General features: G+C 41.0%; 2 protein-coding genes across 2 annotated transcripts; both read left to right on the top strand.

The window, feature by feature from the left end:
* The first annotated feature begins 18 nt into the window (after positions 1-18).
* Positions 19-11,851, top strand: LOC147308764 (parafibromin-like). Its single transcript, XM_086272800.1, has 11 exons — positions 19-443; positions 970-1,075; positions 1,250-1,319; positions 1,438-1,500; positions 9,149-9,201; positions 9,326-9,456; positions 9,992-10,097; positions 10,272-10,341; positions 10,460-10,522; positions 10,665-10,718; positions 10,954-11,851. The coding sequence occupies exons 1-10, from the start codon at positions 313-315 to the stop codon at positions 10,715-10,717; spliced, it is 846 nt and encodes a 281-aa protein (XP_086128926.1). The 5' UTR covers positions 19-312; the 3' UTR covers position 10,718; positions 10,954-11,851.
* LOC147308765 (uncharacterized) lies at positions 2,028-5,527 on the top strand. The gene has a single exon (XM_086272666.1). It carries the CDS (start codon positions 2,985-2,987, stop codon positions 5,220-5,222), a length of 2,238 nt encoding a protein of 745 aa, XP_086128792.1. The 5' UTR covers positions 2,028-2,984; the 3' UTR covers positions 5,223-5,527.
* Positions 11,852-11,861: the final 10 nt, after the last annotated feature.

Below are 11,861 nucleotides of genomic sequence, written 5' to 3'. Positions count from 1 at the left end.
TGGGCATATTGGGGCCCAATGAATGTAAAAACAAAGAATTACCAGATTTTTTTTTTTTTTAACAAAAATAAGAGCCACATATGAGGATATTCATTAAAATTTCGATAGAACAGTAGCAGTATTATGTCCTTGTAAGTGGATATCAGGCCCTTGTAGAGCAAAATTGAATATTTTGGTCTAAATACCCCAAAATGTGCCGTCCACAGGTCCTAGGAGGTTAAAGCGGGTCAAGATCAGGCATCTAGAGAGGCCGCACGACGTTGATAACTAGGGGCCTCGCAAACACACTGCTCTACACACATACAACTGAAGATGGCGGATGTGTTGAGTGTTCTTCGTCAGTATAACATCCAGAAAAAGGAGATTGTTGCTAAAGGAGATGAAGTTATATTTGGGGAGTTCTCCTGGCCCAAGAATGTCAAGACCAACTACATAATCTCGGGGTATGTCATAAAACACAAAATCTTTAATTATTAGTGCAACAGGAAGGTCTTTCCCATAGACTATTTTACTAGCTTTCATGAAAGCTAATGTATGTCCTTTAAACTTAGCTCGAGAGAGGAAAAGCCAAACTTGTAGTATTGTGTAATGCTAATTAATCATGGACGTAGCTCAGAGTTGTTTCACGGAGTCAGAAATCCAAAGAGTCGAGTTGGAACACCTGTGTGTTTGTTTGTTTTCTCTTTTAGTCCCTACAGTCATGACTATAAACGTCTTTCTTCACCGTGCAAAAACCAAACTTTGTGCATGTGACGCAGAAACTGAAGTTGCAAGGAGCAGTGCTTTAGCTAGCAGGAGAACCGTTGACAGTGGTTGATAAAGTGACTTTGGCTTTATATTCAAGCCTTAATGCGGTTCACATCAAACCACCTTAAGTGTGCATCACGCAGTAATTCACTTAAAGTTTGTTAGTTGTAAAACTGGACGCCTGCATGCTTTTTAATGTATTTTGCTTCTTTTGATCTTTAGTACTGGTAAAGAGGGGCAGCCCAAAGAGTACTATACCTTGGACTCTATCTTGTTCTTTCTCAACAATGTGCACCTGCCGCATCCATCCTATGTGCAAAGAGCTGCAGTAAGTGCTCTGGAGTTCATGTGAAACAGCCCAGAATCTGTCAGTATCAATCCTTCATTGCTTACCAACGTGTTGTTTGAGGACAATCCTGATTCCAGCCCACATTTTGTCATACATGCAGCATCTTGTAAACTTTAAAGAGTGTTGACTTTTATGATTGTGTGTTGTTTATAGACAGAGAACATCCGTGCTGTCAGACGACCTGATCGAAAGGACTTGCGTACATATCTTAATGGCGAGAGCTGTAAGTAGCGCTTGGGCGCTGAGGAGGGGGCTTTCTGTGGCATCTAGTACAGGTGTTGTCATTCCTGGTTTTGGTTCGCTGAAAATTTGCTTCAAATGTTGTTTTTGTCCATTTGCAGCCACGTCAACGAGCATCGACAGAAGTGCGCCCATAGAAATAGGTCTGCAAAGCCGGACACAAGGTAAAGTTACAGCATTTTTACAACATGATGTGGAATTACTACCGTATTTTCACGACCATAAGGCGCACTGTGCTAAAAGGCGCAGTCTCAGTTATGTGTGCCCTTACTGTATTTAACACACACATAAGGCGCACTGGATTATAGGGCGCATACAAGTACCGTATGCGTATTTAAAAATAAAGCGGGAGCAAACCTGAATTCGGTACCTTACTCACATTTCTATTGCCGGTAATCGTCACATCAACAACACACAAGCATACAAGTGTGCAGGGACGTTTTATTTAGCTGGATTTAAAAAAATATTACTCATGATATAACATTGTGCAGACATGGCTGGTAAGGACATGAGGAGGAGGAGGAAACAGTAGGAGCTGTATGAGGCTACTAAAGGCAGGGCTATAACATTTTGCTGTCATCATTTTATTATAGATTAAGTGCAAGAGTTGTTAGGTGTGGATAATTAGATTATAGTTTATTGCAATAGCAAGTTGTGCAATAGCAAGTTGTGCCTTGTTCTCAGATAGACAGCAAGTGGAGAGTGATATATGAAATGATGGGAAGGAAGGAAGAAGAGAAGCAAAGAGTGATTCACAGGCAGAGCCGAGTTTATGTCACAGTTTTTCGTTGCCTTATGGTTCCAAGCGCTGTCACCAATCTTTGCATTTTGTTATTATCTCATGAAACTTGTTTAATCAGCTACCATCTCTCCTGTGGACTTTTGAATGTCTACAGTCTCAGATCAACACAGCCCTGCCCTTCCCATATTAGATTCTTGATGAATGTGTGTTGTTGTTATTCAGCATGGTTCAATGTGCCCCTTTTTAACTTTGAGCACCCGCCCCTTTAAACCTCTCTGCACGTCCCTGATAGAGACAGGTTTTAAAGACTAGAAATGAAAACATGTGAGTCCTGTCTTTAAATAAAAATATATAATTCCCTATATTCCTATCTATTCTTGACATTGAAGCTTTACTCTTCTTGATATTGTGACAAAATACTCTTGGGTTAACCACGAGCTTTCTAAAAACTTGCATATAACAATTGTGCACCATTCATTCCTCATCTTTGCTGCCCATCATTACAACTTTGCTAATGATGGGCAGCAGGTTAGTGTCATGATGTCACCTCAGACATAGTTAAAAGCCCTGTTAACGTAGCTGCTTCTCGCCGGGTGCGGTGGCGCGTGCCTGTAATCCAAGCTACCGGGAGGCTGAGGTTGGAGGATCGTTTGAGCTCACGAGCTCTGAGCTGCAGCAGGCTATGTCGATTAACACAAAATAATTATCCTCATTCAAAAGTCATGTAAGAACCTCATTGGCTTACGGAATGTTGATGTTATTTAAAAAATTCATACAAAAACATGACCTCATTCTAGAATGTCATGTGACAACCTCATTGGCTTATGGAATTGTGATGTCACAGGCTTCTGAATCCATAAATAGGGGTGAGGAGGTACAACTTTCAGTCCGTTATTTGCAGCACTTATGTTAGCAGCATTCAAACGTTCACCAGTAAAGCATTTTCAAACATCTGGATACTTTTCGTACTCACGGTATACAGACTCCAACATGTCTCAGAAAGAGCAAGAAAGACAAGAAGCTGACCCCAGCTCTATTCCATGGTATGAGTCCCTAGACCCTTACATCAGCTCTCTTCCTTGGGATGAACAGGTGGAATTAGAGGAAAAGCGATTGGAAGAAATGGAGAAGGAAAATCTCATGAACAGAGAAAAGATTAAGATCCTGACAGAAGAAAATGAGAGAAAGAGCGCTGAATTAGAAAAATTATCCGACCAGCTTCAGGAAAGGGAAGGTATTATTGAGGAGAAACAATGGGCTCTCCAAGATAAGAAGAATCACGAGCTCCAAGAAAAGCTTGATGAAGCTCTAGAAAAAATTAAAGATCTGCTCCAAAATGAGAAAAAAGAGAGCATTAAAGGGGATAAAATGCTCAAGAAGAATCAGGAGCTCCAAGAAAAGCTTGATGGAGCTCTGGAAAAAAATAAAGATCTGCTCCAAAAGGAGAAAAAAGAGAGCATAAAACAGGAAAACATGGTCAAGAAGAATCAGGAGCTCCAAGAGAAGCTTGACGAAGCTCTGGAAAAACTGAAGGAAATCCACCAAGAAGAGAAGCAACAGTCCACACAGCAGAGAGACATGCAGAGCAAACTCCAAGCCATGGAGGAAAAATACAAAGCTCTGCATGTGAAACATGACAAAACTCTGCACAAAAGTCAACAGTTGCTTCAAGACAAGAAGCAAATGGAAATGAAACAGAAGGAAATTGACTCCAAGCTTGACGAGATGGAGGAAAAACACAGATCGCTCCAAATCAAGCTTGAGAAAACAGTGCACAGAAATAAAGAGTTCATTCAAGAGAGAGAGCAACAAGAAATGCTGGAGAAAGAAACAGACTCCCAGCTTGAAGTCTTGGAGGAAAAACTGAAAATGCTGCAACTAACTCTTGAGGAAACACAGCTCAAAAATAAAGAGCTGCTTCAAGAAAAAGACCAACAGAAAATACATCAGGAAGAAATGGATTGCAAGCTGAGGAACATCGAGAAACAAAATGAAGGCTTGCAAGTGATGCTTGATGAAGCTCTGGAGAGAAATAAAGAGTTTCTGCACGAGAAAGACCAACAGAAAATAAAAAAGGAAGAAATGGATTGCAAGCTGAGGCACATCAAGAAACAGAATGAAGGCTTGCAAGTGATGCTTGATGAAGCTCTGGAGAGAAATAAAGAGTTTCTGCACGAGAAAGACCAACAGAAAATAAAAAAGGAAGAAATGGATTGCAAGCTGAGGAACATTGAGAAACAAAATGAAGGCTTGCGAGTAATGCTTGATGAAGCTCTGGAGAGAAATAAGGAGAACCTCCAAGAAAAGAAACAAGAGCCCGTAGAGCAGAGAGACCTGCAGAGCAAACTCCAAGCCATGGAGGAAAAATACAAAGCGCTGCAGGTGAAACATGACAAAACTCTGCACAAAAGTCAACAGTTGCTTCAAAACAAGAAGCAAATGGAAATGAAACAGAAGGAAATGGACTCCAAGCTTGACGAGATGGAGGAAAAACACAGATCGCTCCAAATCAGGCTTGATAAAAAAGTGCACGGAAATAAAGAGCTTCTTCAAGAAAAAGACCAACAGAAAATACAACAGGAAGAAGAAAAACTTCATCTCCAGAGGAAAAATCAAGCACTCCAAGAATTGTATAACGAAACAAAGTACAAATCAACTGTACTGGAAGAAGAAAAGAAAAAGCTGGAAAAACAATGCTCAGCGATGCAGAGTAGCATCAATGAGATGCTGGGAAAAAATACCGAACTTGAGGAACTTTCTAAGACCTTGAAGTACAAAAACACTGAAATCCAGGCGCAAAAGCAAGAACAACAGAAAACACATAAAGACCTGCAGTGTAGACTTCAAGAAATCCAGAAGAGAAACCAGCAGCTGGAAGACATGCACACAGATGTGCACAAGGCAAAGCGAATAGAGGAGGCAACAGTTAAAGAACTGAAAGACAAGCTTAAAGAAAAACAAGAACAATTAGAAGACATGGTGAAAAGATGCAACAAACTTGAGAAAGAAAACGCAGAAACAATCGATGAGCTGAAAACCCTCATCATTGAGAAAAAAGTGCTGGTGGAAGAGTATCTGAAAAAGAAGAAAAAACGCTTCCACTGGTTCTGGAGGAGGGGCACTGCAGCTTCTCACCTGATGTAACCTCGTCTTCCTCCACCTCTATTCCATCTTCATTTCCCCCCTTCCCCTCCCTCCTTTTTCTTTTTTCACCCTCACCCCCCGACCAGTCCCGGCAGTTGACTGCCCCCTCCTGAGCCTGGTTCTGCCATAGGTTTCTCCTTTAGGTGTCTTTCACTTTAAAAGGAGTTTTTCCTATCCACTGTCGCCTGCTGCTTGCTCAGAGGGGATTGTTGGGGTTTTCTCTCATCTCTCTCTTTCATTCTTTCTATCCTTTCCCCCCCTTCTGCCTTTTCCTTTACCCAATAAACACAATTGCCCACATTTTACATTTGTTTGAAAAATGTCTTCATTCAACAATAATTCATCTTAGGTATAAAAACAAGAAATAGGTAATAGCTGCATGTGTGTTTGTGTGTGTGCATAATATACATACTTGTTTCCCAGAAAGATTTAATACTAGATGGATAGAGACCAGGGACGTGCAGAGGGGGGGGCTAGAGGGGCTTGAGCACCCGCCCCTTTCCTGATGAGTGCCCAAAGTGCCCTTTTGTTGAGGCAACTTAAATTTTTTTTATTTATTTATTTATTTATTTTATGTGTGTGTGCGTGCGGAGTCCTGTCTGTGCCCCTCAACAATAATATTTAACTATTAATCATAGTTTTGCTAAATAAAAGGATCTGGCTTGCATCAGTCACATGATCACATTTAACCAATGATCGCCCTCGACGGCAGAACGCGCTGGTTACGAGCCGGGAACGAGCTCACAAAGAGCACGCGCATTTTTTGCGGTCCGGAGCTGTAGGAGAAACACAAGTTAACTCAGAGACACAGACTGATGCGACAAACCCAGTAAGTAGGTGTACAGCGCACACTGTAGTGTATAGCACCCAGGAGTATTAGCTTATTACGTACACGTTGGTAAGCTGTCTTGTTGCAACTGACGAACTGAAACAAACGAGCGTGCTGTGTGTGCAACAGCGTGACAAACATTACCTGTCCTTTTATTAACTGCACAAGTAGTGCTGGTCATAGCTGCTGGCTTCCTGTGTAAGGCTGTCATGGGTCTGTAGCTCTGTCACCGTTTTAGGGAACATATTTAGTTTTAAAGTAAGTTTCTGGGCATTTCCTGCCTTTCTGGAGGGATTATATTTCACTAAAAAATGATCTAATATGCATGTCCACATAATAATGATTATAATTATAATATATTAAAAAACACGCTGTATTTTAAAGAACATACATTAAGAAGCAGATTATATTAGATTTATATTTTAAATAAGACAAAAGTTGGATTTTACAGCAGTAAAATGATTGTATCTCTACAGTTTAAAAATGTAATAAGCTTTGCCCCTGCACAGAGTGGATAGTGAAACAAATGGAATCATCATAAATACATTATTTCATATTTATTACTTCCCCCTCCTCATTGCTTTATTATTGTAGCTCTAGTAATAAATAATAATGTAAGGATGCCCATAGTATATACAGTATTCTGAAGAAGGTCTAAAATGTCACTGTGTGGGCATGTGTGTGTTTTATTTAGCTGGATTTAAAAAAATATTACTCATGATATAACATTGTGCAGACATGGCTGGTAAGGACATGAGGAGGAAACAGTAGGAGCTGTATGAGGCTACTAAAGGCAGGGCTATAACATTTTGCTGTCATCATTTTATTATAGATTAAGTGCAAGAGTTGTTAGGTGTGGATAATTAGATTATAGTTTATTGCAATAGCAAGTTGTGCCTTGTTCTCAGATAGACAGCAAGTGGAGAGTGATATATGAAATGATGGGATGGAAGGAAGAAGAGAAGCAAAGAGTGATTCACAGGCAGAGCCGAGTTTATGTCACAGTTTTTCGTTGCCTTATGGTTCCAAGCGCTGTCACCAATCTTTGCATTTTGTTATTATCTCATGAAACTTGTTTAATCAGCTACCATCTCTCCTGTGGACTTTTGAATGTCTACAGTCTCAGATCAACACAGCCCTGCCCTTCCCATATTAGATTCTTGATGAATGTGTGTTGTTGTTATTCAGCATGGTTCAATGTGCCCCTTTTTAACTTTGAGCACCCGCCCCTTTAAACCTCTCTGCACGTCCCTGCAAGTGTGCATATTTAAAAATAAAGCAGGAGCAAGACTGAGTTTGGTACTCACATTTTTATTACCAATAATCGTCATCATCAACAACACACAAGCATACAAGTGTGCGTATTTAAAAATAAAGCAGGAGCAAAACAAAGTTTGGTACTCACATTTTTATCATCAATCAAACCCATCGAAGTCCTCATCCTCTGTGTCTGAATTGAACAGCTGCGCTAAATCTCCATCAAACATGCCAGGTTCACTGTCTTCACTGTCAGAGTCACTTTCCGTGCCGTGCGGCTCCTCGGAAACGATGCCAGCTTTTGCGAAAGCTCGAACAACAGTGCCAGCAGACATGTTAGCCCAAGCATCTACAATCCATTGGCAAATTGTGGCGTAACTCGCCCGGCGCTGCCTTCCACTCTTAGTGAAACTGTGGTCTCCACCGGTCATCCATCGCTCCCAGGCCGCTCGCAGCCTTACTTTGAACGGGCGGTTCACACCGATGTCCAGCGGTTGGAGTTCCTTTGTCAGGCCTCCCGGAATGACAGCAAGCTCACAGTTCATTTGTTTCACTAGTTTTTTCACATTGGCTGTGAGATGGGCACGCATAGAGTCACAGATCAACAGCGATGGTGATGCGTGGAAAAAACCACCTGGTCTCCTTACATACTCCTCCCTCAGCCACTCTTTCATCATTTCCTCATCCATCCAGCCCTTTTCATTTGCCTTAATGATGATTTCTGCTGGAAACTTCTCTTTAGGCAAAGTCTTTCGCTTTAAAATCACCATAGGCGGCAGTTTCTGTCCATTAGCATGGCAGCCAAGCACAACAGTAAAAGAAGACTTTTCATACCCCGTTGTGCGTATCGCTACCGTGCTGGTCCCCTTCTTCTCCACAGTGTGACTCACCGGGATGTCAAAAGTGAGCGGGACCTCGTCCATGTTCGTGATGTGGCTGGGCTGGATGTTTTTGTCGCTGATGTGTTTGCTGCAGTAGGAGCGGAAGATGGCCAGCTTTTCCTTATACCGTAATCCGCTGGAAGTTGCTGCGCTACCGTAGTCCTGGTCCGGATGGAAAAATGGCACCGTTTCATAAAACGAAAGCACCAAGACGGACCTCCTTGGAAATGTTCAATGTTCATCTCTTCAGCTAGTGAAACTGCTTTTAGCCGAATGGTGACCGTCAAAACGCTTCTCCCGCTCGCTTTTTGCTCGATGATCCACCGCTCGAGTCTTTCCTCCAACTCGGGCCACCTCGCCTTATGTCCGTGGAAACTCAGCTGCGTTTTCTTGACCTGCCGGAGCTTGTTTTCCAGCTTCCTCCATTTGCGAACCATCGATTCGTTAATCTTAAATTCTCTCGCCGCTGCTCGATTTCCATGTTCCTCCGCGTAGCTGATGGCCTTCAGTTTAAACTGTGCTTCGTAAGCGTGTCTCTTTGCCATTTTCAGGGTTGTTAAAACAACGATGTCCTGCATAATGCACATACCTGTTCTTTTATACAGGTATGTGCGATTGTCCCGGTATATACGATCAACGCCCACACTTCACCCTTTAACGTTCTCATGGTGTTCTCTACTACGTCCTCCTTACAACACATAGGGCGCACCGCGCTATAGGGCGCGCCGCACTTTTTGAAGAAAATCTAAGACTTTTAAGTGCGCCTTATGGTCGTGAAAATACGGTACTTATAAATGCTAGTGCTGATATTAATAATGGCACTGTCCTGTCGCTAATAGTCATATTTTTGCAAATATTTTCTATTGAATAAGTGAAGGAATTTATGTTTCGCACAGTGAAATAATGGTTTTTTTTGTTTCCTTTCTCTTTGTTATTGTTGTTTGTTTTGTTTTTTTTAGTCAGAAGAGAAGCTGATGAGGCATTTTCTGAAGCCAAAAAACCAAGAGTTGAGGTAAATTATGTTACTTCAGATGGCTTATGTGGTTTTTCTGTGTGGTATCATTAGAAATGTGATGCTTCAACCCTCCTTTGATGGCTGTGTTTACCTTGTAAACCTTGCATACATACAACTGAAGATGGCGGATGTGTTGAGTGTTCTTCGTCAGTATAACATCCAGAAAAAGGAGATTGTTGCTAAAGGAGATGAAGTTATATTTGGGGAGTTCTCCTGGCCCAAGAATGTCAAGACCAACTACATAATCTCGGGGTATGTCACGAAACACCTTATTAATTATTATTAGTGCAACAGGGAGGTCTCTTCCATAGACTATAGAGCCAATTTTACTAGCTTTCATGAAAGTTAATGTATGTCCTTTAAACTTAGCTCGAGAGAGGAAAAGCCAAACTTGTAGTATTGTGTAATGCTAATTAATCATGGACGTAGCTCAGAGTTGTTTCACGGAGTCAGAAATCCAAAGAGTCGAGTTGAAACACCTGTGTGTTTGTTTGTTTTCTCTTTTAGTCCCTACAGTCATGACTATAAACGTCTTTCTTCACCGTGCAAAAACCAAACTTTGTGCATGTGACGCAGAAACTGAAGTTGCAAGGAGCAGTGCTTTAGCTAGCAGGAGAACCGTTGACAGTGGTTGATAAAGTGACTTTGGCTTTATATTCAAGCCTTAATGCGGTTCACATCAAACCACCTTAAGTGTGCATCACGCAGTAATTCACTTAAATTTTTTTAGTTGTAAAACTGGACGCCTGCATGCGTTTTAATGTATTTTGCTTCTTTTGATCTTTAGTACTGGTAAAGAGGGGCAGCCCAAAGAGTACTATACCTTGGACTCTATCTTGTTCTTTCTCAACAATGTGCACCTGCCGCATCCATCCTATGTGCAAAGAGCTGCAGTAAGTGCTCTGGAGTTCATGTGAAACAGCCCAGAATCTGTCAGTATCAATCCTTCATTGCTTACCAACGTGTTGTTTGAGGACAATCCTGATTCCAGCCCACATTTTGTCATACATGCAGCATCTTGTAAACTTTAAAGAGTGTTGACTTTTATGATTGTGTGTTGTTTATAGACAGAGAACATCCGTGCTGTCAGACGACCTGATCGAAAGGACTTGCGTACATATCTTAATGGCGAGAGCTGTAAGTAGCGCTTGGGCGCTGAGGAGGGGGCTTTCTGTGGCATCTAGTACAGGTGTTGTCATTCCTGGTTTTGGTTCGCTGAAAATTTGCTTCAAATGTTGTTTTTGTCCATTTGCAGCCACGTCAACGAGCATCGACAGAAGTGCGCCCATGGAAATAGGTCTGCAAAGCCGGACACAAGGTAAAGTTACAGCATTTTTACAACATGATGTGGAGTTTAATATTGAATAAGTGAAGTAAAGGAAGGTGGTATGAAGGCATTTGTTTTGTGCTGTGAAATAGTTTGTTTTTGTTTCTTTTTTGTTTGTTATTGTTTTTTTTAGTCAGAAGAGAAGCTGATGAGGCATCTTCTGAAGCCAAAAAAAACAAGAGTTGAGGTAAATTATGTTACTTCAGATGTCACATGTGGCTGATATTGTTCTCTGTGTGGTATCATTAGAAATGTGATGCTTCAAACATCCCCCACCCCCCAGTCAGGACACTGAAATTGACAAAGTCTGAATATCTTAACTTTTAGAATTTTCTGCAGTTTGGGCAGTTAAAGATGTTTGATATTATATCACATTTTATCCTGTAATTTGCTAATAATGTGAAAACTGCTTTCACCCCAAGGATGAGGAATGTGTGTGTCTGGCTGCCCGTCTAGAGGACCATAAAGAAGGCAATGTGCAAAGCTGGTGATGTGTGGCCTGACTTACATTGGAATTGCCATCTCAGACACAGAAGACCGGGGTTTGCTGACCATCTCTGGCTTCAACCTTGGAGTTTTAGTGTCATTCGTAATTTGGCTGATCTGATCTGATAAGATTTCTGGGACTTTTCCTGAGTAATGTAATGAGTGTGGAATATGAAGGCCAATTCAACATTTGTAGCAAGAGGTTGGCAGGTTAAGGGGAACAATGCATGAGTCACAGTTATAGGGTGTTTGCAGATGTAGGTTTACTTCGGGGGGGATTACCTGTAGTCTTCAACATGCATCTATGGTATGAGTTAGCAAGTTTAATGTAGAGATACTTAACATCAATGAAAGAGAAACCTGAAACAAAGCACACAAAGTCAATGGTAAAACTTGGAGTTGCTTTTTATTCTGTTAATTTCACAGATTTCTTAGATCAGAAAAGTGTTTTTCAAGTATTAACATCTTGGATTCCTTTTACACAGTCTTTGCTTTAGCTTAGCCACAAATTTTAGTTGTTCTAACATTTGTTTGACCCTAAGCCCAGTTTATTGTTTTAAAGCGGAGTTTTCCGTTTTCTTCTCGTGAGGTTATACTTTAAAACAAATGTGGTGACACTTTTTATAAAGTAAATTTGAATTCAGTTTTAACAACACACTAATGCCAATGTTTGGGATTTTTTTTGTGTGTGTAAAAAGTTTGTGTTTCAGTCTGAATTCTCTGCATCAGAATTTACATTTTACTGTAAGAAAGTACTGTAATAAGCTTTACTTATCACGGTGTCATTTCGTCTTCATAAACAAAAGAACAATAAACTGACCATGTAACTGTGAAGGATGTTTGT

This window comes from Aulonocara sp. 'chitande type north' Nkhata Bay, linkage group LG18 (genome assembly GCF_057382095.1).
Source record: "Aulonocara sp. 'chitande type north' Nkhata Bay isolate Kocher_YH1m ecotype deep benthic linkage group LG18, A_spYH_male_GT1.1, whole genome shotgun sequence".
Lineage (NCBI taxonomy): Eukaryota > Metazoa > Chordata > Actinopteri > Cichliformes > Cichlidae > Aulonocara > Aulonocara sp. 'chitande type north' Nkhata Bay.
Note: the sequence above shows the minus strand (reverse complement) of the source record. Positions and strands in the feature narration are given on the sequence as shown.

Coding starts and splice junctions, on each gene's coding strand:
- LOC147308764 (XM_086272800.1), top strand. CDS start 313: ATGGCGGATGTGTTGAGTGTTCTTCGTCAGTATAACATCCAGAAAAAG. Junction 1,501..9,148: donor TCTGCAAAGCCGGACACAAG/GTAAAGTTACAG, acceptor TGTTTTTTTTAG/TCAGAAGAGAAGCTGATGAG. Junction 10,523..10,664: donor TCTGCAAAGCCGGACACAAG/GTAAAGTTACAG, acceptor TGTTTTTTTTAG/TCAGAAGAGAAGCTGATGAG.
- LOC147308765 (XM_086272666.1), top strand. CDS start 2,985: ATGTTAGCAGCATTCAAACGTTCACCAGTAAAGCATTTTCAAACATCT.